At 37.4% G+C, this 27,521-nt stretch overlaps 1 protein-coding gene across 1 annotated transcript in view; it reads right to left on the reverse strand.

The window, feature by feature from the left end:
* Positions 1–17,888: 17,888 nt before the first annotated feature.
* Positions 17,889–27,521, reverse strand: part of LOC125238559 (paired amphipathic helix protein Sin3a) — a 66,437-nt gene continuing 56,804 nt past the window's right edge. The window contains 7 exon segments of the mRNA XM_048145896.1: positions 17,889–19,341; positions 20,080–20,342; positions 21,154–21,258; positions 22,622–22,762; positions 24,102–24,283; positions 25,793–25,967; positions 27,102–27,245. Coding sequence (XP_048001853.1) covers positions 19,209–19,341; positions 20,080–20,342; positions 21,154–21,258; positions 22,622–22,762; positions 24,102–24,283; positions 25,793–25,967; positions 27,102–27,245 — 1,143 coding nt within the window. The 3' untranslated portion in view covers positions 17,889–19,208.

Raw genomic sequence — 27,521 nt, forward strand, 5'->3', positions numbered from 1 at the left:
TGCATGAACGGAGAACGGAAGACACTGATACAATTTAGGATGTTAATAGTAGTAGGATCGAAACAAGAATGAATTCCCAACGCACCAGAACATTCATCTGACTTTTTATTCAAACATTTAAATTATGTTCTAAGTGCGTTTATGTGGTTACCTAACATTTTCTTTGGTTTACAAAGCTTGCTGATTTTTCCAACAATATCCATATTAATATTTAAATCGCTACCTGAAATCCGCTGTCTAGTTATCATGTACTTGGCGCAAACCTTTGAAATTGCATTTTTGTTCGAAAGACCGTTCTTTTTAAACCGGTATTTTGGGGAACGCAGCGAACATAGAACAAAATAAAACCGTGTAGTCCGCAGCATGTGAGGTAATACTGATATTTTCAATATTTCATTAGGAAGTTATACCTAGAATTTTCAATTTAAAACAAACTTGTGCTTCGGAATATTTAATCTTCTGGTTTATTACTTCCTATTGATTTATTGTAAACGCTGAGTCAAATACTCTATTTCATATTTATTATTATGGTTATTGTTACAGAATCTGTGGATGAGATACATAGTCAGCCGTTTTCAGTGACATGAAGATGACAACTCTTCTCCTCCTCTTAGTAAGTAAGTGCTATTGAAAACCACAGACGATTTCAGTACCGCCATCACAATGGACTTTGTGTCGATAACTATAAACAGCCTAGACTAAGACTTCAAATAAATATATTTTTTTATTACAGTAGAACTACAAAACGGCACATATTCTGATGGAGAAAATCAGTCACAATCATTACTTACACCCAAAAATAAGCCCGGAGTGGTGGATCAAAAAACATGCAAAATGGAAGAGGACGCAGGAAATAGTTTAGGTTGTAAGAAAATCACACCAAGCAAAGATGGCGCTGATAATTCAAAACAAGAAAACGAACATGAATTGGTTATGATAAAAAGTAATCGTGTATTACATACACTATTGAATCAATATATCTTTTGTGAATTTGATGAAGACCTCGATAAAAGAAACTACTTATTATTTTGGAAATTTACTGATAGGTTAATTACAATTTCTACCAACATGTAGGCGCTCTGAAGAATATATTAATATTTTGAAGTATGTAGACTCATTGAAACAGCAACATCGTGAGCAATAGAGCTGAAAATATTAATCTTATAAAGTTACTTGTATCGGTTTGGTTTCGTTGCACATAAATAAATATCTTAAAAACAGTGAGTTTGTCTTTATTTGTCCTCAATTTTAATCTGTCTTAGTCCCAAAATGACTACATATAAAATCGGTTTCTTCTTAAAATAGCCGAACATTCTGTTCACTTATTCAGATCGTCCAACATTCACAATGATAATCCGCAATAAAAGATTTTTTTTTATTTCAGACCAAAGTCCATAAAGTAAGGAATACACTTTTGGAACTTATTCTAATAAAGTTAATCTTAAAAATTAATATTAGTAGGTACTGATGGATAAAAAAACTGAGTGCCTTGGTAATAGTCTCTTATACGCTCAGTTATGTATAATTGGCCACCTCCGAGTGCATGCTAGTCTGGTATAACCGGTGGACACTCTATTTAATAATGTAAACATTGTAAAACATGGAAACAATGGACCAGTTACATTTGCCCTCCAGTCGAGATCTGCCCGGCGGCCCCGCTGTATATACCTTAACATTTTTCACCGCAGAGCTACAGACACCTTAAATAAGAACAAAAAATATAATTATTAAGCTAAATCCAAACTCAATTCATCATTTAACGATATACCTGTATTACTGTCACTGCTGCTTGCCTGCATATTCTTATAATTATTCCATAATGGCATCCTCTACGGAACCACTAATCGATAAGTTGGGATCAAATTGTTCACATTCGCTGGATTTTCAAAATGACGAATCAAGTTTTATAAAAACTTTTAATACGACACTTTCAAGAATAATGCCTTTATAATTATTGTATAAGAGAAAATGTATTGCTTTAATTCTTTTAAATACTTTATAAAATGCTATAATTTGTTTGCTGGATAGACGTTTTATAATATGCTCCTATGAGGCATAAAGCATCATAGTTATCTTATGCATTACTTTTATAAGAATAATTGGCCATAACAAAAGCTTTTATAGTGCTTTGAATATTATACAGCGAAAAGGCATTTTAAATGGCTTCTATAAGAATACATATTTTTAAACCCTTATTGCAGTCATATAAATTGGACTTATTAACGTGTACATGGCCAAGTTATAAGAGTAAATGTACTATTGGCCAAATCCTCTTATAATGAGCTACTATAAGAGTAAATATTTTTAAACCCTTATTGCAGTCATATAAATTGGACTTATTAACGTGTACATGGCCAAGTTATAAGAGTAAATGTACTATTGGCCAAATCCTCTTATAATGAGCTACTATAAGAGTAAATATTTTTAAACCCTTATTGCAGTCATATAAATTTGACTTATTAACGTGTACATGGCCAAATTATAAGAGTAAATGTACTATTAGGCCAAATTCTCTTATAATTAGCCGCTATAAGGAACTCTGGCATAATGAATGCTATTTTAAAACTACTATGAGTGTTTAGCCCTTATAGATTGATTTTATAAGGATATTTTGTTTGTTGGGTAGGTTATTATGGAAAAAAGATTAGTTCAATTTTATATAATTCCAACTATTTAATGTGTCAATGTTTGTGGCTTTCAAAACAGAAGGGTCTATTGTTCAGATGAAGTATGATGAGTCATGGATTCTCACATACATTATACATACATAGTATGTAAAGCCTGCGGGCCGATTTTTGAGTCTCACGCGTTCGAATTCAGAAAACTGTCACTGAAAATAAATTAATAGTTTAAAAAACTATAAAACACGCTTTTATAAATGCACGTAAAAGCCAAAAATAAATTATGGATCGTTCAAGTTGTCTCTATTTGTGAGCTGAAGTTTAAAAACTATGTGCTTTTAATTATAATATTTGATTGTAAAAGCGTGGGGCGCTGGAACAGGAAATAATTTTTGTATAACTTGCTGATAAATCAAATTATGCTATGTTACGGGAAGGAGGTTACACAGATTGACGCGCTAACTGGAGTTGCAGCATTACTAGTAGGTTCTACATTAAACAGTCAAATCAATTAAAAGTCAGTGTTCAAAGTAGGTACCAGTTTGTCGAACTCAGACAAAATATGCGCTAGTAGCGAGGAGAGTCGACAGTCACCGACACTTAGAACGCCGCTTTTTCCCGGTAATCAAAGTACAAAAGGGGAAAGTGTCTACAGTGACAGGATGCAGAGTTCTTGTTCGTGGACGAGATATCTTTGGTTCTCTTTGGTAACCCTTAGGCGGCATATGTAAACGTTATGTTCTTATGCAACTTCATTCGCTAGGAAGTTCAGATTAGTATTTGTTTACAAGAAAGTCTTTCCTGTTCCAGCGCCCCACGCTTTTACAATCAAATATTATAATTAAAAGCACATAGTTTTTAAACTTCAGCTCACAAATAGAGACAACTTGAACGATCCATAATTTATTTTTGGCTTTTACGTGCATTTATAAAAGCGTGTTTTATAGTTTTTTAAACTATTAATTTATTTTATACTTTTTAGTCATTAATAATCAAATACTTTTAACATTTATACATAAATTTATTTCAAGTAGGCGGATTTTACATGTCATTTGTGGCTTAACGTGTACTTATTGCTAATTGCTACTTAATAATAAGTAGAGTCTACCTTCTTATAACGGTATTATCATAAAAATGTTTATACCTAGTAAGTTATCCGTAAAAGATAGACAATATAGACATGTGCCATCGCGGACTTTTTGAAGACATTAGAGAGACATACTTTCGCCATACATTGTTTTGAAGCTCTCAGCTGGTGGGATTTTGTTTGACTCGATTAGAAAATATTGTCACATTTCAACTAATTCAAACAAAATTTAAGAATTTCTTTTTTGCCGAGCCCCCTTTATTTGCTCTTAAGGGTCACAGGAAAACCATTACCCAACTTATTTTAAATACAACGTTCATCTTTCTTTTATGCCGGGGGCTTCGCCCCCCGAGCCCCCTTTGTTTGCTCTGAAAGGTCACAAGAAAACGCTAACCCAACTTATTTTAAATACTACGTTAATCTTTCTTTTATGCGGGGGCTTCGCCCCCGAGCCCCCTTTTCGTTACTCTTAAGGGTCACAAGAAAACCCTAACCAAACTTATTTTAAATACTACGTTGATCTTTCTTTTATGCGGGGGCTTCGATCTTTCTTTCATGCGAGGGGCTTCGCCCCCGAGCCCCCTTTGTGTGCTCTTAAAGGTTACAAGAAAACGCTAACCCAACTTATCTTAAATACTACGTTGATCTTTCTTTCATGCGGGGGGCTTCGCCCCCGAGCCCCCCTTTTCTTTACTCTTAAGGATCACAAGAAAATCTTAACCCAACTTATTTTAAAAACAACGTTGATCTTTCTTTTATGCGGGGGGCTTCGCCCCCCGAGCCCCCCTTTGTTTGCCCTTAAAGGTCACAAGAAAACGCTTACCCAACTTATCTTAAATACTACGTTGATCTTTCTTTCATGCGGGGGCTTCGCCCCCCGAGCCCCCCTTTGTTTGCTCTGAAAGGTCACAAGAAAACGCTAACCCAACTTATCTTAAATACTACGTTGATATTTCTTACATGCGGGGGGCTTCGCCCCCCGAGCTCCCCTTTGTTTGCTCTGAAAGGTCACAAGAAAACGCTAACCCAACTTATCTTAAATACTACGTTGATCTTGCTTTTATGCGGGGGCTTCGCCCCCCGAGCCCCCCTTTGTTTGCTCTGAAAGGTCATAAGAAAACGCTAACCCAACTTATTTTAAATACTACGTTAATCTTTCTTTTATGCGGGGGTTTGCGTTACTCTTAAGGGTCACAAGAAAACCCTAACCAAACTTATTTTAAATACTACGTTGATCTTTCTTTTATGCGGGGGCTTCGCCCCCCGAGCCCCCCTTTGTTTGCTCTTAAAGGTCACAAGAAAACGCTAACCCAACTTATCTTAAATACTACGTTGATCTTTCTTTCATGCCGGCTTCGCCCCCCGAGCCCCCCTTTGTTTGCTCTTAAAGGTCACAAGAAAACGCTAACCCAACTTATTCTAAATACAACGTTGACCTTTCTTTCATGCGGGGGGCTTCGCCCCCCGAGCCCCCCTTTTCTTTACTCTTAAGGATTACAAGAAAACCTTAACCCAATTTATTTTAAATACAACGTTTATCTTTCTTCTATGCGGGGGGCTTCGCCCCCGAGCCCCCTTTGTTTGCTCTTAAAGGTCACAAGAAAACGCTAACCCAACATATCTTAAATACCACGTTGATCTTTCTTTCATGCGGGGGGCTTCGCCCCCCGAGCCCCCTTTTGTTTGCTCTTAAAGGTCACAAGAAAACGCTAACCCAACGTATTTTACATACTAAGTTGATCTTTCTTTCATGCAGGGGGCTTCGCCCCCCGAGCCCCCCTTTTCGTTACTCTTAAGGATCACAAGAAAACCTTAACCCAACTTATTTTAAATACAACGTTGATCTTTCTTTTATGCGGGGGCTTCGCCCCCGAGCCCCCTTTGTTTGCTCTGAAAGGTCACAAGAAAACGCTAACCCAACTTATTTTAAATACTACATTATTCTTTGTTTTATGCGGGGGGCTTCCCCCCCCGAGCCCCCCTTTGTTTGCTCTGAAAGGTCACAAGAAAACGCTAACTCAACTTATTTTAAATACTACGTTAATCTTTCTTTTATGCGGGGGGCTTTAAGCTTTATGTTCCATCATGTAGTTCCAGTTCATATCTTCTGGCTCCATCATCAGACCTTGAAACCTTATCGTAGTCAAAGTTCATTACAAGACTTTTCTAAGAAGCCCAAAAACAGCTATGATACGATGTTCCATCATGTAGTTCCAGTTCATATCTTCCGGCTCCATCATCAGACCTTGAAACCTTATCGTAGTCAAAGTTCATTACAAGACTTTTCTAAGAAGCCTAAAAACAGCTATGATACGATGTTCCATCATGTAGTTCCAGCTCATATCTTCCGGCTCCATCATCAGACCTTGAAACCTAATTGTAGTCAAAGTTCATTACAAGACTTTCCTAAGAAGCCCAAAAACAGCTATGATACGATGTTCCATCATGTAGTTCCAGTTCATATCTTCCGGCTCCAGCAGCAGACCTTGAAACCTAACTGTAGTCAAAGTTCATAACAAGACTTTTCTATGAAACCCAAAAACAGCTATGATACGATGTTCCATCATGTAGTTCCAGTTCATATCTTCCGGCTCCATCATCAGACCTTGAAACCTTATCGTAGTCAAAGTTCATTACAAGACTTTTCTAAGAAGCCCAAAAACAGCTATGATACGATGTTCCATCATGTAGTTCCAGTTCATATCTTTCGGCTTCATCATCAGACCTTGAAACCTAATTGTAGTCAAAGTTCATAACAAGACTTTTCTAAGAAACCCAAAAACGGCTATGATACGATGTTCCATCATGTAGTTCCAGTTCATATCTTCCGACTCCATCATCAGATCAGCTCAACAGTACCATATTATTGTATTGTCATCGGAACTACATATAGCTGCCAATTTTCATTACGCTACGATCCTTGGAAGATGGTTAAATTAGCCTCCGCAGATTCCATTACATAGTTAGTTACATACACGACGACCTAATAAAAGCGTGTTAATAATAATAAGCAAGTCACCGTTTTCAACCGAGGGGAATATGAAATGGCTGCCTTTTGGTCAGAAATGTATGACTCCGCGCCACGTTGCGGAATTTCATTAGAACTATTTTCGTCATACTATAGGTAAGGTACTGAACCGTCACCGCATACATCAGAATAACAGCGCCCTCTGGACAGTAGTCATATATTTCTGGTCAGGCTTTATTATATTAGGGTCTTTCCCATCACGGGACAATCGTGTTCTGGACCTTTGGGAGGCGTGCGCGGTCGAAAACAACGCGTAGAGGCCCCTTTGACACTTTAATGAAATGTAAGGGGTATGTACACCGAGCGGATGTTGTTAGGGTTATTATTTAATTTAATTAATAATAACTCTGCAACATATAATTTAAATAGTGTTTATTTCTTATTAGTCTGTCTGTAATTTGTAGAGTTGTGCGAGCTCGTTCACTGAAAAGATCGCTCCCAACTAGTACGATCTCTGAAGTGTACTAGTTCGTTATTTTAGGACATTTAGTACAGTAGTACACCGAGAGAGCGAGAGACAAATTGTGCATATGGCGTACAGTAGGTAACGCTCGCTCGTTAGTACGAGAGCCGAGAGCTGATTGGCCGTTTTCGCGCGCTCTCGGCCCGGGTCAATCGGTTCTAGTCCGGTTGCGGTACTTGTACTATTATATATTCTGTGGTTGCGGTCGGATCACACGGATCGCTTTGCTGTCAATGTCACTTCTCGGCTCTTCGCTCCCATTCTGTAGCGCGTGTGTGAGTGTACTAAATGTATAAAGAGCAGAATAATTTGGGAGTAGTTCGGTCTAGTACAGTCCAGGGAATCGTGTCTTTTGTACTATTAGTATATGTACTACACAAGCCTAGTAATTTGTCATTGACATGAGTACATACTTTTGTAGATGCTATCTAGTAAAAGGTAATAAGATTTCTTGCGCATATGTAAATGTTCAATATTTCCGGTCGATGCTAACAATGTGGTTATCCAGTATAGATTATACATATCTTTTCTTAGAGCTCTGACGTAACGTTGAAATGGGATTTCCCCAGAGCAAAATATTGTCCGTTAGAAGTAGGATGTCGTTTCCGAGAAAAGTTCCCATTTGTCGCTCGTCATTAAGTAAGTCGATTCGTATATAAAGATACAAACAAATAAATAAATGAAAAATCTAGTATTTATGGTAAGCGGCAAAATGGGCCTTAGACTAGTCTTCGACAAAAATAGGTCTAGTATATAAAAAAAAGTATAGATCAAACTATAATGTAGTTGCCAATATAGATGATAAACGCATTTTTTTGCGTTGTACTTTTAAGAAAAAAACTTTAGCATGCTGTGGACGATTCTGACAGATTTTTTGGTTTAAATTTTCAAGCTGATTACAGTATACTGATGCGGTAACAGTCATTCCACTTGGTAGGAGTTCCCAGTGAATAATACCATGAATATCCCACCAAACGGACAGCATAACTTTTTTCGGGTGAGGCTCTGTTTTTGGTGCCTCTATTCCTTTTTCGTTTGGATCTAGCCACTGACGTTTGCGTGTGTGATTTATATACAAGACCCATTTTTCATCTCCAGTGATAAGATGGTCCAACCAGTTGAATGTGCGGCGAAAAGACTGAAGTTGTATGCAAATATCGGCACGGCGGTTTAGTTGATCTCTATCAAGTTCGTGCGGTATCCAAACACTGTATTTGTAGTTTTTTCCCAACTCGTGTAAATGTGTTTCTATGGTGACATGAGAGCAGCCTAACTCGGTAGCAAGAATACGACTCGTTAGCCTCGGATCTCTTTCAATTAAGGTTTTTAATTTGGCTACATCAATCTTCACCGGTCGACCAGACTTAGGTTGATCTGATAATGAAAAGTCGCCACTACGAAACCGCTGGAACCATCGTTTCGCCGTGGCCTCAGACACAACTTCAGGAGCAACACGCTGACATATATTACGCACTGCTTCGGCGGCTGAATGGCCAGACTGAAATTCATATAGTAAGCAATGCCTTACATGCACTTTTAATTCGTCCATTTTCTTCCTTATATTAGCTCGGCAACAGCTAGTGAATGACTGACGAGAAACTGTGCGACTCGCCCTTTATATACTTTCGACCATAGAAGATTCTAGAACTCTCTCAAAAATTTTATGTGGAATTCAATCGATCGCTCATTACTTTCTTACCAACCCAATAGTTTCCTCGCTATAGTGAGGGGAAAAGTTTTGTGTCGGGTGCAAATGTATTTTACTTCTCGTGTGTTAAAATATAACTTTGCACCCTTGTATAACAAATAACTATTATTTATTTATTATTAAACTGTGCCTTACAAAGACTCGGCCTTCGAATGATTTGTTCAATTATTTAATTGTTGAAATAAAAGTGTGGTTGGGAAAATGTAGTATCATTTCACTTTCCCTTTTCAAACATATTAGTCTAGAGCCAATTTGGCCACAAGTCGTCTCCTTCACGATTTTCGTCGACATCTCTTCTAAATACCTAAAACAGGTATGGATATGTTCCTCGTTCTCTCCAGATTACGAATCGACCTGTTTTAGTTTAAGGAGGGGGGGACGGGTCGAGAAAAGGGGGGGGAAAGATGACGACCGACCATCATAGATATTTATTCACATCTCGAGTCCTATGGCACCAATCTGTTCGTGCGATGTGTCATTTGAAAGCTTATTAAACCTACTTTAATTGTTTTCCAATAACTATGCTCATAAAAGTAACCGTTTAGGAAATATTTGGAAATATATGTTTTTTTATCGCGCATGAATTGCACAAGTACTAGTAAAAAATGCGTCTAACTCAATAAACAATAACTTTACCGCAATTGATGTTATTATAAAATTTTCGCGTCTATTCATGCTCTTTCTAAAAATATAAGTTTCATTGGTATATGATAATATATAACCATATAATTAAGAATTTTGTTTGGCAGGGGTTATCCTCCAGGTCGCATAAACGGGCGCTGACCGTAGTAAAGTATTCAATATTTTTGAGGTCTTATTTTACGGATCCATATGTGAGAGGTATCGTTTGAAAGATAATTAAACCTACTATAATTGTTTACACATAACTATAGTATTAAAAGTAGCTGTTTACATAATATTTGAAAATATGTGTTTTTTATCGAGCATGAATCGCACAAGTACTGGTAAAAAATGCTTCTAAGTCAATAAACAATAACGTTACCGCAATTGATGTTATTATAAAATTTACGCGACTATTCATGAGCTTTCTAAAAATATAAGTTTTATTGGTAAGTGATAATATAACCATTAAATTACGAATTTTGTTTCGTAGTGGTCACTCCGCTGGTCGCATAAAAATGAGCGATGACCGTAGTAAAGTATTCAATATTTTTAAGTTCTTATTTTACGGATCCATATGTAAGAGGTATCATTTGAAAGAAAATTAAACCTACTATAATTATTTTTGAATAACTATAGTTATAAAGGTAGCTGTTTACAAAATATTTGAAAACATGAGTTTTTTTTTCGAGCACGAGTTGCACATATACAGATAAAAAATGCTTCTAACTTAATAAACCATAACTTTACCGCAATTAATGTTATTATAAAATTTACGCGAAATTTCATGCGCTTTCTAAAAATATAAGTTTTATTGGTGTATGATAATATATGACCAAGTAATTACGAATTTGGTTTAGCAGGTGTCACTGCGCCCTGTCACGATATTGGGTGCTGACTGACGTCGCCAAATTTTCTACGTTACTCAGATCCTATTTTACTGATAAATTTGTGAGAGGTATCATTTGAAAGCATATTATGCGTACTATCTTTATTTCTAATATTTCAAGTCGAAACTGTAGAAGTTTACAAAATATTTGATTAGTAATATGTGTATTTTACTGTGCATGAATAGCATTGGCATTGATAAGACACGCTTCTAGCTCAATAAATTATAGTTTTCCGCAATTGAAATAATAACAAAATAAACGGAAAATGTATGACTTACACAAAAAATAAGTTTGGTTTGTATTGCATAAACAATTTTTTTGAATTTGTTCAGCTCACCTACTGCGCACCATCATATAAATGGATGTCCACCGTCGTTGCCTTTTTTCATGATTTTTCAGATTTTATTTCACTAATCGTATATTCATAATAAATATAATCTATCACGTATCGAATTTACTTATATACTTAATTGATCAGTAAAATAAAATCTGTAAAATGATGAAGAAATTAAGGCAACGGCGGGGGACATCCGTTTATATGACGATTGACCGTGCGCAGTGGGTATGGTGGACAAATTAACATTAATTGTTTAAGCAAATCTAACAAAACTCATTTTTTGTAAAGGCCATACATTTTGCGGTTCATTTCGTTATTATATCAATTGCGGAAAAATATAATTTATTGAGCTAGAAGCATGTTTCACTCGTATCAGTGCGAATGCTATTCATATACAGTAAAAATACACATATTGTCAAATAACGATAGTACGCATAATATGCTTTCAAATGATACCTCTCACAAATTGATCGCTAAAATAGGATCTGAGAAATACATAAAATCAGGCGACGGTTAGCACCTATTTACGTCACGGGGGTGCAGTGACACCTGCTAAACCAAATTCGTAATTACTTGGTTGTATAATATCATACATCAATAAAACTTATATTTTTAGAAAGCATATGAAATGTCCTGTAAATCTTATCATAACATTATTTGCGGTAAAGTTATTGTTTATTGGTCATGCACCAAGATACAATCTTAAAAATTATGAAAACGGCAACGAAAATGGTCATCCATGTATATGACGGTGCGCAGTGAGTATGATGGATAAATTAACATTAATTCTTTATGCAATACTGACAAAACTTATTATTTGAAAAGGTCATACATTTCGCCGTTTATTTTGTTATTATATCAATTGCGGAAAAAATATAATTCATTGAGCTAGAAGCATGTTTTACTCACATCGGTTCCAATGCATATTTTCAAATATTTTGTTAGCTATACTACAGTTACAACTAAAATTATTGAGAACCAATGATAGTACGCATAATATGCTTTCAAAAGATTCCTGTTAAATAAAATAGTATCTGAAAAATATAGAAAATTTGGCGACGGTCAGCATCCATACGTGGCCGGGCGCTGTGGCCCCTACTTAACCATATTTGTAATTACTTGGTTATATAATATCATACACCAATAAAACTTATGTTATTAGAAAGCACACGAAATTCCGCGTAAATCTTATACTAACATCAATTCCGGAAAGTTGTTGTTTATTGATTAAGAAGCCTTTTTTACCAGTAGGTACTTGTGCGACTCATGGTCTATAAAACACATATTTTCAAATATTTTCTAAACAGCTAACTTTATGATTATAGTTATTTATAAAAAAATATAGTAGGTTTAATTAGCTTTGAAACGATACCTCTCGCATATAGATCCGTAAAATAGGACCTCAAAAATATTGAATACTTTACTACGGTCAGCGCCCATTTCTGCGACCGGGCAGAGTGACTCCTGCTAAACCAAATTCGTAATTACATGGTTATATATTATCATATACCAATGAAACTTATATTTTTAGAAAGAGCATGAATAGACGCGAAAATTTTATAATAACATCAATTGCGGTAAAGTTATTGTTTATTGAGTTAGACGCATTTTTTCTAGTACTTGTGCAATTAATGCGCGATAAAAAAACACATATTTTCAAATATTTCGTAAACGGTTACTTTTATGAGTATAGTTATTTAAAAACAATTAAAGTAGGTTTAATAAGCTTTCAAACGACACCTTGCACGAACAGATTGGTGCCATAGGACTCGAGATGTGAATAAATATCTATGATGGTCGGCCGCCATCTTTCTCCCCCTTTTTCTCAACCCGTCCCCCCCTCCTTAAACTAAAACATGTCAATTCGTAATCTGGAGATAACGAGGAACACATCCATACCTGTTTTAGGTATTTAGAAGAGATGTCGACGACTTTTTGTAAAAGAGGTCGTTTGGTCCCTGACTATATCTATTATCTAGTTATAAGACTTAACGGCCTAGCCACGGTATTTTATGTGTGCTAATTGTAGGTAACAACAGTCCGCAATGCAACTAAAATTGCATAATGATTTAGGCGCCGTTTAAATGGATCCTTAAAAGATAAACGTCTCACCAGATGGCGCTATGCTTTGATTCTCAGTGCGTTTTCAGTGAAAAGCGGATCAGTTAATGAGAAAACTTTTCGGTTGTAAAAAGGGTTAAAAAGGCAAATACCAAATATGGCGGCTTCATATATATAAAGGATATCGGTCCAACATCCGATATAGGTTCGGATAATGTGAAAACGCACTAAGGGTTCTATCGCACTAGCGATCGCGCCTATTGGTAGCGGACGCCTTTTCACTGTTTAGAATTACTAGAATTGTGTCGCTTAACTTCAAACTTGGGTAAATCCACTGCTTTAAGGTTGAATATATAAAAAATGTAATGAGTATGATCTGAAAGATAATCAACCTTACAGCGGAATGGATTTGCCAAAGTTTGAAGGACACACAATTAGGGCCAGTTGCATCAACCACATTTGACGGACACATTAATCGTCGCTCAGCAGACGTCTATGGAACTTTCCATACCTACAATAAAATCTAACGAACGGTTTGGTCCAACCCTTAGGGCCGGTTGCACCAGCACACTTTGACGCCCCCTTCATCGTTAAAGATGGCTCCGACGACCGTTAAGTGCATATTTGCGTTGCACCATGCCATCCGTCAGTAAAAGGGTTACGATTCATTTAACCGGTGCCAGAGCACCGGTTAACGGCTCGTATTAGGTAAATCTAGGAACCAAAATGGCGGCCAATGTTTTGAATTTGTCCCGTATTTCACGAGTTTATGCTTATTTTAAAATAACTTGAGCTATTAGCAATGTAAAATACTTATAAAACGTTTAAAACTGTAAAAATGTGGAAGTAACTAAACATAAAAAAGTGACAGTGACACACCAGAGTGGTTTTTAAGGTTATTTTAATTGCGCGACGATTTGTGTTTGTAAACACCTTTAATTTAATTTATTTTGTTAATAAATGTGTGTGTTTATATTTAGATCGAGTGCAGAATGAGCTTCAGTTGAATATACAATCAGATCGATGCTGTAAGATATTCATAAGTGCGTCCTAAGAAATCAAAACTCGACAGCAAATAATGAAACTATTTGTCGACAATACAGTCTTTAAAAGGGTCTTGGTATATTTGGAATCACGAATAAAATGATAAATATCCTGGAAGAAGTTGTGGATCCACTATGACATCCGAAATCAGGGCGAAAATAACGACAAACATTTTATAAAATCCGACCTTCAAAATCGTATCTCGCGACAGGAATCAACTTTCGTTTTAAACTATACACGTCCATGAGACATACGAAATGAAGTATTTTAGTGTGAAGCAAATGTGTTGGGACAATCTACACAACTTTTAGGCAACAGCATAATAAGATATCAGTGAAAAAATGTAAAGAAAATGTTATTATAATACTTTTGTTCATACCTACTTACCTGTGTTTTATTTCTCCTTTTATAAATTTTTCATAAACCTATAATGCAAAAACTTTGCAGTAGTCAACTTAAATTATTTACATTTAACATGTTCAGTGCTGGCGTCACAAAGTTTGAGCCCAAAATAATCCTCCTCCTATGTCGGTGACACAGCGAAGTTGACTTATGCCAGTGGCATAGGAATGAGAATTTATTTGTTTCTACCAGCATAGTGTAGGCTTTTAGTAAAACAGTGGCAGATGAACGTGAATTCATATTATTCATAAACACTCCGGGCAGAGAGATGCGATCTTGAGTTTGACTAGTGCAAAGGCAAAGTTGACAATCAAGCATGTATTTCAGCTAATTAAATACATAAAGCTAACCAACATGAAAGCAATAAAGATTTTACCCTAAATAGTAAGTATCTGCTTGAAATTCACTTTACTTGAACCTAAATTTTTCATGTCGGTCAGGGATAAATTCTTGACACCAAAATGTTCTAACAATTTTAAAGTATTATTACCTACTACTAAAAGTCCTCAAATTGTATTTCATAATTTGTGTTGCTTTGATATAAATGATGCAGCTGAACATTTCTAAAATAAACTAGTCTAAGATTTCATAAGTAGGCACATATAGTTCTGTACTTATTTTTCAGCATAGTGTTGAGGGTGGGCTTGTGAATTTTGTGGCATGTCAGAGCGTTATCAGACTTTTCAGTAGCAGTATATATAGGCAAAATAATTTCTAGTTGTGTCATGCTAATTTGGAAACTTTACTTACTATTCTGGAAAGAAGAATTGTGTGTGAATCTATGTGAAATTAAAACAGTAATTTCATGGGTAATTTATCCTATAACACCTCAAAAAAAGGAAATTATAACTTGAATAAGCAGATAGTTATAATAAGAGTATAGTGGGAAACAATGACTATACAGGAAGGTAGATAAAATCCTGTATTGTTCATGAATAAAGTACTAATTATCATATACTGTGACACTAGATAAGTTAAAAAAAAAGAAATATATAGGTAGGACTTTATTTTTACACAGATTGACTGAGTTCCATGATAGCTTAATAATGTTTGTGTTGTGGGTTACTCAGACAATAATATAATTATGTAAACACTTGATAACATAGAAAACTTACATACTTACTCTGGAAAAAATGTGTGTGCCGGCCACATTTAAACTGTCAGTGCTGTTCTCTAACATGTGAATAAACGGATTGATCCCAATAGATGCCAGCCTCAAACATATTGCAGTGAAAATGTGGTCTTTAGAATAAGCATTCAATTTCCAACTTTACAACCACAATTTTCAATGGGTTGGGGTCTATTAGTGTGAGACTGTATAGTTATTTGGCCTTTACTCTCCCTACCTAAACAGGATATTAGTGTGAAATGACACATAAAGTAACAAAAATAATATATTTTATTAACAAAATTGAAATCCTGATGATAATAATTTGTAAAACTTTATTTTCTACAAGTTTCTTCCAGACTTCCAGTTAATTTCATAGTATAATTTGTTGATTTCTAGAACAGATTCACTTGTAGAACTTTCATCTTGTAGTCCATATCAAATGGTGTAAATCAACTCTGAAAAGAAAACAACATGTAACTTATTATTATATTTAGTACTTAATAATCCTTTTCAAACACAACAAAATTTAAGTAAAAGTACATAAATAAACTTAAATGTCTGCTACTACAAACAGTTTTGTCATTAATCTTATTGGAAATTTTGCCATAGGCTGTGTGCTGTGTATGACATTGAACTTACCTAGTACTGCACCAAAAGTATGCTAACTTGTTTCATAGCCAGTTCACGGAATAAAGGCTATGCATTTGGGTAAGAGGTCTGTAATAAGCTACCTATAATTATTATAATACTCATGAGAAAACTTGCCTGGTAATTGGTTCCTTCATTCCTTGTTACAAAGGCTTTTAGGTTGGAAATAGCCACTTGAAAGTAGTAGAGATGCGTCCTTTTCATGCGTCATGAATATACAAATAAGATAACCACGAACACAAGTGTACATAAGTGGTGTAAATTGTTAAATATTTCGATAATAGCTGCAAAGAAAGTTTAGTTTGCGCTAGTTTGCGCCTAAGTTTTTTTTTAAATAAAGATTTTGACATTTATATGATTGGGTTGCTATATGAAAAATCAATTCTACCATAAAAATGTTGGTAGGATTTCATTCACGACCTGGCATCACAGTTAGCGGTTACGTTCAGTAATTTTTGGGTTGGTGCAACGCAATTCATTAACGGTTTGGTACAACCGACCCTTAGTCAAGGACCACTGATGTTACGATCGGCTGCCGGCATAACTAACGCTGTCTGGTTCTGTAGGCCTAGCACATGATGGCCGCGAGAGGTTTTAAAGATATTCAGACATAACTTTTCTCATACAAATGTATCAAGTAGGGTGACCACACTATGTCGGCTCCTGATTTTCCCCACCTTCCCATTGTTATATTGAGATTGGGGAGTTTCGTTCAATTTTGATAATAGTTTACCGGATTTGTAAGTGGGAGCGAGAAAAGAATAACTATTTCTCGCTCCCACGTACAAATCCGGTACGCTCATCTGTTAGCGCGATTAGATTACCAGGTTCTGGTTTCTTACTAGTGAAGTATTATATTCTTTGTTTCTTACCAATTATCATTCATGTCCTTTTTAATGCATGAATGTCGATATGGTTATTATCCTGACGTCGATAAAAATTACACAATACACATTCATCACTAGGCCAAGATACTTAATAACCTAAAAACAGTTTGCAGGTGGATAATTAATATGGTATTAGTTTAATATTATCAAAATTGAACGAACGAAACTCCCCAATCTCAATATGACAATGGGAAGGTGGGGAAAATCAGGAGCCGACATAGTGTAGTCACCCTACTTGATACATTTGTATGAGAAAAGTTATGTCTGAATATCTTTAAAACCAGACAACGAATATAAAATATTAGATGGTGGATATTTAGTAAAAATTTTTACTAAATGTTGAAGTACTTTCGAGTGTCTTAGGTGCTACAAATCGTAAGATATTTACATTTTTAACTTTCTCAAAACGTGTGGACTGAGTGAGCACTTACAAAAATTTATTATAAAAAAACCTGACACGTTAGTGGTTCGTTTTGTATTTTACAAATTCCCATTTCACTTTTACTAAACTATACACATATAATAGCGGTCTAAATCTTATGTTTTTCATCAAAATTCGGCTTTTCAAAAGTGTGTGGATTGAGTGAGCATAAGAAACTATTTGTAAAAAATTTAATACGTCACTAGGTGATCTAATATTTATAGAGGTAGGTTGGCCTATTTTTTACTAAATGTTAGTATATAAATATTATATGTTCAATGATTCGTTGGTAGTTTGTGAGAACTGAGTGAGCACATGTTAATGGCTGTATCTTTTGATTTATCTTTTTACAAATTCAGAGATTCGTTTTACAATTGTTTTAGAACTTTTACTAAATGATCAGCATATTTTTTTTTATTTTCGGAAGGTGCTCACTCAATCCACACACACACGAAATATGATACCTTTCTTTGTGTGATATCATGTGATATGTATGATGATATTGATGATCTTAGACTTAGATGATAAGGGTAAATGTTGTGGCAAAAAAACACAAGTATATTATAAATATAATAATATTTATTTCTCTTGACAAGTCATTTTTTCTTTACAAATTAACAAGATTGGTTCATCAACAACACTAACGGTCACTCTATATACACTCGACACACTGTACTTCATAGAGATCCGGCGACGAGCGGAAACGACGTCACACTTCCGGTCGCCGCCATCTTAAACTACGCCCCACCACTAAAACGTGGATCGGCGAAAAAAAAAACAGTAAAAATGAGATTACCCCTTTACAAATGCGTGGCTAAATCCGGCCCAAAATTATTATAATTTGACGCATGTACGTATACCCTGTGCCCTATTTGGACCGACTTTAAAACCAGTAGAGCGAGAATATCGTTTGTGGTAATATTATGAACTAGGAAATAATCTGGAAGTTTACTTTTAACCCTTTGACCGCGATAAGTCGTCAGACAACCTCCGGACAGATTCACGTCAGGCGTAGCAGTCAAAGTGTTAACTTCAGTGGATTTCAGGACTGTAAGTAGAATATCTACATGTTTAACTGTGGATTTATTTACATAGGCGTTAGGTTCAGTTCGAGTGACTTGTGCATATTCAGGCAATAGCCAAAGTTACATAATTGACTGAACTGGTATTTATATTACAATGTATGTACATTTGTGACGGCTACTGAATCTAATATTCATTTGACACGGATAAAAATAACTGCATACAAAAAGTATATTGATGGACTCAAATAAATATTTCAAAAGCGCTTAGTATTACTTTCGAGTCCCGCCTATCCGGACAATATTATTTATTTAAAAAGTGCTTTATCACATTAAAATCACAATAAGTAGATCAAAATCGCGAATAAACAGGACTCACTTATTAATTATTATATAGCCTCTTGCTAGGCAAGAATCAATTATTTACAAAAACAATATTCTCACTCTGTCTTAAAAGTAATGAGTTTTGAACAAATAACACCATTCGGTAGAAATTTGAGTTAGAATTTGCCGTGAAAAGATAGAAATCTGAGATATATTTTATAACTATTGATCTGTAAACATTTATTAGGAGCTTTTATTAACATTTATATTGAAAAATGTATGTATATTTTTTACGATTCAGGGTTCAATTTAGTCAATTGGCAACTAAAACTCACTGTTTAATTTTGAAAATCTTTTTATTTTAATACTGAATTGTTATAAAGATTCAAATTTTGACGCGTAAAAACGTACAGTTTGCAAAAAGTTTTCTTTTTACAGAAAGGCATGATTTATATCATGTAGATTTGTCGTACAGTAAGTTTTGGTCGTCAACCGTACATACTGTAGGGCAGGGGTGTCTAGAACGTGTTAGATCATCGGTAAGCGTTCCCTTGGAGCCACGTCTTGAACTTGGCCCGGCGCGCCGCGTGGAGCCTCTCGTGCGAGGCCTTGGCCGCCGCTAGCGCCCCCGCGCGGTACAAGTGGTGAGGACGGGACGCTACCAGTCTGGAAAAAGACAAATATGGTCAGGTGTTGTTGTGGATTGTGTTGTATGTGGTGTTCGAAGGGACGTCAGAACATAAAATGCAGCCATTAGTTATATCATGGTGGTCAAACGGTAATTTGTTTCATCATGTAAATCTTGTATCATTGTACGTATGTTATGTTTAGAATCTTCTTATGTGGTAGCATGTCTAGTGAGGAAAATGGATATGTCATGTTTTTTGAGAGTTTAAATTGAAGATGTAGTTATCTCAATTATTTTACTTTAATTCATTACTAATCATAAATAATATCAGTTGTCAATACAATCTAGTGGTGAAGTAGGTCGTCGTTAATCTCTTTGCTCACATCTATCAGTTTTAGTGCCACATTTTCTCACGATAATGACAGATATAGTCACTCGTGTTAACCTTTCGAGACCTATATGTAAAAAAAACGAACACTCAATTTTGAATTATGCCAAATTAATTAAGGTGTCATTTATTTTTTTAAGTCGGTTCCCCCGGGAGCCGGTGGGTCTCGAAAGGTTAACTAAGATATCCATACTAATATTAGAAATGGGAAAGTGTGTGTGTTTGTCTGTTTGTCCGTCCTTCAGGGCAAAACGGAGCGACGAATTGTCGTGATTTTTTAAGTGGAGATAGTTGAAGGGATGGAGAGTGACATAGGCTGCTTTTCGTGTATTTGTAACGCGAGCGAAGCCGCGGGCTTCTGCTAGTAGTGAATAAATGTCGTTCTTACCTGATCCCGCTGCTGAGCGTGCACTCGCTCCTGTCGACGATCCGGTGCGGTTTCCTCTTGCCGCGCGCGGCGTGTGCGGCGCCGCAGTCGCCGGGCGCCACGTTGTGGCCGGAGCCCCCGCAGCGCGCGGCGTTGCGCGCGAGGAACACGGGCTTGTTGGGCGCGGACGCCGCGCGCAGGTCGGGGCGCGAGTAGCGCTCCGTGTACAGCGACCACGCCGCCAGCCGGGACACCGGAGACCCGTTCGGCGCGGACGCCCGCGACTGGAACGAACGATTTGTTTTACTGACACGTTCTAATCCAGTCTACTATCAGCAGCAAAAGTACATGGAAGAAATTATCAATGAATTCATTAATAAATTCGTACAATAACATTTTCAAACTTTTAATATTTTAATAAAGAAAAAGACGGTCAAACAAGTTAATCACTAAAAAAATGCTAAATTCAAATATCCTACGAAACGAAGAACACCTTCACCACACACATTTAATTTTATTAACTCCGACGCTTTTTCTAATAACAAATAAAGCTTGACAGACTAAAACTTTGCTTTACCACCCTATTATTGTCAGACAATTAGCTCTTCTAATTTCTTCTTATATTCCCACCAAACAAACATTATAAAAAACTAGCGGCTTCGCCTCGCCCGCGTACATAATCTTGTTTTCCCATAAATCTTTAAACCCCCATTTCACCCCTTGGGAAGTGAATTTTGAAAACCCTTTCTTAGTGCTCCTCTACATTTTATAAGGAACCTACGTGCCAAATTTGGGATCCCTACGACTAACGGTTTCGGCAATACGTCAATATATCAATCAATTTCTTGCCAGTCCCATAGTGGATACCCCACTCCGACTGAGGGGGGGACTGAAATCTTCTCGAGGCTGAGACGTAGGGTTAGAGCCTGCGTAGCTTTATTTGACGTTCATATGCGCATTGTAATATGTCTACTTGGAAAATAAATATTTCATTTCATTTCAATCAGTTTCTTCTTTTATTATAAGAAAATTATTTCTTAACAAAATACCCTAAAACTTTACCAACTTTGATAAGAAGTTATTTTTTATAATTACCTGATTGGTAGGCGACAACCGCGAAGAGTCATTGTTCGGAGACGCCCGCCCTTCTCCTCCGCTCTCCAGCAACTCGAAGGACACACGGCACTCGTCGCCACCGTACTGCAAGCACAAACCAATGTTACACACAATCGTAGTGACAAAATAGTAGATATATCTGAAGAACGTGTCAGAACATAAAATGCAGCCATTAGTTATATCATGGTGGTCAAACGGTAATTTGTTTCATCATGTAGAAGTCGTATTAGGACTTAAAATGTGCAATATTGTGAGGGCGCAAAAAAATATGCATAAAAAGGTACAGCGGGTCAAATCTCGACTGGGGGGCAAATGTAACTAGTCCATTTTTCCATGTTTTACAATGTTTTCATTATTAAATAGAGTGTCCAACTGTCCACCGGTTATACATATATGGTAGGCGTGTTCAGTGGGTACATGTAGGACTCAACATCATAGTGTAATAATGGAAAAAATGGATTAGTTACAATTAGGGTTGTAAATAGAAAAAAAACCAAATGTTTTTTTTCAGAATTATGAAAAAAAACATGAAAAAAAACCGAGCACCTTGGTTTTTTTTCTAAATATGGTTTTTTTTTTCAGATGAACAAATAATACGACAATAACGATTTTTCGTGAGCTGTAACGTGTTTCAATAACAATAACGTACATTTTAATTCAGTATACAAACGTTTATTGGGGAATCCCCGATGCGGAGTGGAGCGTGGAGAGGCGGTGGTGTTGCCAACAGTAAATAGTGATAACTACAAACTACAGATTTCGTAAATGTTACTTTTATAAGACCAGAAATTAAAGTTATTTGATTAAATTCGTTTAATAGTTAACATTAAGTCTAAAAAACCGTATAAAAGTATTAACTACTTTGCAAATTTTGAGATTTCGTACTTTAGAAAAAAAACATACTCCAGAAAAAAAACTGTTTTTTTTCACGGTTTTTTTTCATGTTTTTTTTCAAGCCAGAAAAAAAACCGTTTTTTTACAACCCTAGTTACAATTGTCCCCCAGTCGAGATCTGCCCCGCTGTACCTTATGGCAAGTTTTTCTCCATATGTGGCTTTTCTAGCTGGATTTTTTTAGTAAAATTTTAGAAAACTAGATCATGGATAGGAAGGAGATGAAAGCTTAGTAAAAAGACTTGTTGATTCAATGTTCTCTTCGTTTTTTCTTGTCCCCGTTCTATGCGATGCGATTTTCTCCGGTGAAAACGCTAGCGCCCTGTCAGTGCTGATATCAGGGTCCCTAGCAGAATGGCACAAACGCTTACGAAACGAAACGCTCATAGATATCTATCTCTATCGCTCTTGCGTATTGGCGAGACAGAGCCAGACTACCTTTCGCGGCGTTTAGTTTTCGTTTCGCGTCGCAGAAATGCCATTGGGCTACGGCACCTGACGTCGGCAAGATGCCAATCGTCTTGGCTACGCAGGCTATGTAAGGGCTTACTCACCAGTTTGATAAGAAAAGCTGTGTGTTCCTTATGTAAGAAGCGCTGCGCTCTCCTCACGTAGGACAGCGCGCCGCGCATGCCGCCGCGCGCCGCCAGCTCCGCCGCGCGCAGGGACCAGGGCTCCGACACGCAGCGTTGTAGCTGACGAAAATAAGACAGACAGTTATAAAACTGAACACGTTTTAGGGCCAGTTGCATCAACCACATTTGACAGACACATCATCGTCACGCAACAGACGTCTATGGAACTTCCCATACAATAAAATTTAACGAACGCTTTAACGGTGACAGACGGTTTAGTGCAACCGACCCTTAGTAATAAACTTCAAATGCAGATTACAATATAGACGTATGTAGTTGAAGAATAACCTAACCACAAAATTAAAATTTTGAAAAAACCCCTGACATAATGGACCGATTTTCATAAAACATGGCTAACACTCTCGACCAACTCGGCTTTCTAACAAAAAAAAAAAACTAAATCAAAATCGGTCCATCCGTTCTGGAGCTACGATGCCACAGACAGACAGACACGTCAAACTTAAAACCCCGTCGTTTTTGCGTCGGGGGTTAAAAATAATTTAATTCCCATTTAAAATTGAACTTTCTGTCAAAAAGAAGTTATAATATTAATTTAAATAACAATTCTAAAACAATCGATCCGGTTTGCTAAACTACGTAAATTTGTAAAATAGACATCAGTAGGAAGGCAGCATGCGTGTATCACCACAGGGAATCTGTTTTTGCACATCGCATGTGTTTCATCATTGTCTCTTAGTACAAGTATAAGCTACGTCACTAGCCAGGTCCACACAGAGCGAAGCACGTCGCGAGACCGCGCGGCAAACGTTCGATATAGACGTGCCTTCTGACGAGCGAAACGCACTGACTCTGCCGTTGAATAGTTCTATGATACTGATGTGCCAACACCACACCTCGGACACTGGCGATCAAATATGTGAAAGAGGCGCGTTCCTAGCACACAGTCAAAGCTCGTGTAGGTGAACGCGTACTTTGCTTGTAGGAGTGAGATATGACAGGTCGACTGTTCGCGTTTTTGACAGGCGGTAACTATAAGGTAACCGAGAGGGGGGGTGGGCGCCACTTTCAGCGGGGAGCGGGAGTGGCCATACTGTACGATAGTACTCTTTATTATACTGTGCCAACACAATGTTTCCAAAATTCTGAAATGTTCACATAGGAAAACTTCGTAAACTTTCCATACTTTGTATGGACAATTGTACGGATGGAAACTTTCCATTTCATAAATTTAAATTCCCTTTACTTTTCGTGAAAGTTTCGTGAATTTTCAAGACTTAGATTTTGTTTAGAAAGTTTCCGCAACTTGCACATCACTACTCTGTGTGGACCCGTTTATTAAGTAAGTAAGTTTAATAAGTATTTTTTATCCTAGGCTAAAAGAGTACTAAGATAGTAATAATATCAAGCTGCGAACTACAGTAAGGATGGTATTCCGTACCTGTCGCACGGCGTTCCACACGAGCTTGTCGAGCGTGTAGGCGGGGTACGCGTGTATGCCGAACATCTCCCGCGCGGCGTCCTCGTACGCCGTGGCCTCCGTGTTGCCGTCGAGGACGCCGCGGACTAGCTCCAGCAACGCGGGGTAGTAATCCGCGGGTGATGACGCGTCCGCTGGGAGATCTGGAAAGTAATATTTAAGTTATAATACATTCTTAGTTACGATATTAGAAAAAATAAAATTTGTAGCCTAACGGTTTTTTTCACAGATGTCATATATACCATAGATCAAGCAAACGTATCTACTTAGCGTGTCAAATGAACTCAGTGAAATCCACTGAGTTGTCCGTCTTTACTCGCAGCTTGCAGCTTTCGGGCGTCAATTTTTGTAAGTTGAAGTCAACCAAAACATAAAAAATGCCTCGTTACGTGATATTCAATTGCAACAACACAAAAATTATGAACAATCAAGAGCCTGAGACATATTTAAAATTACAGGCAAGAATCAACTTCAGTACAAAATTTGACACGCTCTAAATTAAGTTCTGTGGTTTTTTTTGTTAAACGCAACGAAGCCTACACCTACTCGTTTATATTTAACACACAATTCTCGTTTTCTGTACTTTATTTGCACATTATGCACTAATTTATTATAACTAATATTATAAATGGGAAAGTGTGTGTGTCCGTTTGTTTGTCCGTCTTTCACGGCAAAACAGAGCGACGAATTGACGTGATTTTTTAAGTGGAGATAGTTGAAGGGACGGAGTGGCTGCTTTTTTCTCTTTCTAACGCGAGCGAAGCCGCAGGCAAAAGTTAGGTTTTATATGTATTCAATACACAATTCTCGTTTTTTTCCTTTTTTCACATTATGCACTAATTTAATATCAGAAGGCAATTAAGATAAATCATATTTTTAGTTGGAGACTCAGGTGTGCCCAATTTGTGTGTATCAACCACAGTGAATCTGTCAGTGCCCAACGGTACAACACTTTAAGGTATTCATCATTGTCTCCTATCATAATAATGATACGAGCAAGGCTCGTCAGTATGTCCGAGACGCGCGCTACAAAAAACCTCTTTTTTTGCGTTTCACTTTTGATAGGATATACCGTGGTAATCATGCTGTGTCCTGAGTGACACGTTATATAATTTTACGCCATTATTTTTGACCTCTACCATCGATTGCTGCCTTCATTCGGTCTGTCCATCTCGTAGGGGATCTATTCGCTCGAGTTACAGATTACTAATAAGTTACTAACGTAACAGATCCTTCACTCGCCCGCAAAAAAAAACAGAATAGTAGGTACAGTCAACCAATTGAAACCCTAGGTCACCGTAGAACTATGTCACAGTGACGTTATAAATCAGATTGAAGAAATTCCTTACTATTTGTCATTTTGGCATGGTTGTAGATGGCCTAGGGTTCCAATCGGTTGATTGTACGTGGCACGCGACACACACAGGTAGGTAGTTAACGTGCGACCGCGAGAGAGTGACGTAGGCCTGCGCTCGTGACTCCGCGCACGTTCGTTACGGCCCGGCCACGACAGTGGTGATCGGCAGCAATACGTGCGAATGACAAGTTCCATCGCTGTGTCTCGCTCCGTATGGCCGCCGCTCCCTGCTGTCGCGCTTAGACCAATGTGGTTGAGCCGTTAAGCTGCGGCAAGGTAAAGTATATGTACTCACTGTTGGGCTTGAGGCGCAGCGCGGCGGCGACGCTGGGCCGGCGCAGCGCGCGCTCTTGCGCCTCGCGCTCGGCCAGCGCCAGCGCGCCGCGCCGCAGCGCGCCCAGCCGCGCGCACAGCACGCCGTGCAGCCGCAGGAAGATGTACCACGACATCGTGCACACGAACCGCGCCTCCTGCAATATCAACCATTATTAACACACTCCCGAGCATTTCAAACTTAAAAACTTATCTTCTGTTACATTACATTGCCATGACATCATAATCTTCTCTAACTCTGACATCATATGATGTCGCTGGGACTCAAAGGGTTAATATACAGGGCAATAAGACAGTGCAGAGTCTAGGGCCAGTTGCATCCCTTGCATCGACCACATCATTTGACAGACACATTGATCATCGTCACGCAGCAGACGACTATGGAACTTCCCATACGATAAAATTTAACGAACGCTTTATCGATGACAAACTGTTTGGTGCAACCGACCCTAAATGTTGATTTTACTTATGACCGATGTGCTTGATTATGCCGATAACAAATTGGGCTATTAGCCACAAGCGGCGCTGTCGCTCACTCATAGATGTTGCTAAAATCATCTATCTATACAGATGTACAACAAAACCTAATAATAATGATAACAGTTTTTGTAAATAAAATGTAAAAATAAGTAAAGAAAATAGAGTATCATATAGGCTTTTTGTTGATATTTTGACCCGTTGACTGGCATTGTATGGCCATAGAATGTCATTCACTAGTTTGCGGGTAGTACAGCGACATCTAGCAAAAAATTTGGACATCAAAAAATACTTATACATTTTACGACGCCAAGTCGATAGCCGGTTTGCAGTGGTAATAATGACATCTAGGGACAACTTGCACTACGGTATATTTGTACGCGTCAGTTTGCGTTAATTATTTTTCACGCCCTCTGTCGTTAACTTCACTAAACATATCCTAAATACATCGAATTTTCTATTTACTTTGAGCAAAGACCTATATAACTTCGGTAAAGACCGATAAAGTCTAAGAAAAAAACGTACCCCAAAACCATACAGAAAAAGGTACGGTGAGCTAGATGGCGATACACCTTTGGGGTACGCTCGGCTAGATGGCGCTAATATTAATATTTGACATTTTAAAACATATCAAGCTAAGAATATGGGCCAAATTGTCAAGACTGAGGTTCAAAAGTTTTAAGCCGGTGTCGAGAGATGGCAGCCTCGATATAATACTCGATCCTCTTTGCTTTGAGTGAAAACACCGTGCTTTAAAGGGCTATAGATAGATAGGATATGTAAACAAGACTCACGTTGGGCGGATGGTCTCTGAAGTCGTCCTCCTCCTTGACATCCTTGTCGGCGCGCGGCTCGTGGTTGTTGTTCTTCGGTTTGTTCTCCTTGTCGTTCTTGTGGTGGCGGGACGACTTGTCCGACGCGTTGTCAGACTCTGACGACTGTCGGGAACAATGTTCCGTTAGCATACAAACATTACCAACTTGGGGATAACACAAAATTTGTGATCATGAAGCGATCATGAGGCGAATATTCAAACATGTCATCTACCAAGCTATTAAGCACCTCTTTTTCATGCCTGAGATTAACAACAAAATATATCATTATTTAGTTATAAAATACAATTGGAAATATGAATTCTAATGAAAGTACGTAATGTAATTTTTCAGTACAGATGGTTGTTTTTTTTACGCACTAGTTCGAAAAGTGGTTCATTA

This window comes from Leguminivora glycinivorella, chromosome 24 (genome assembly GCF_023078275.1).
Source record: "Leguminivora glycinivorella isolate SPB_JAAS2020 chromosome 24, LegGlyc_1.1, whole genome shotgun sequence".
Classification (NCBI taxonomy): domain Eukaryota; kingdom Metazoa; phylum Arthropoda; class Insecta; order Lepidoptera; family Tortricidae; genus Leguminivora; species Leguminivora glycinivorella.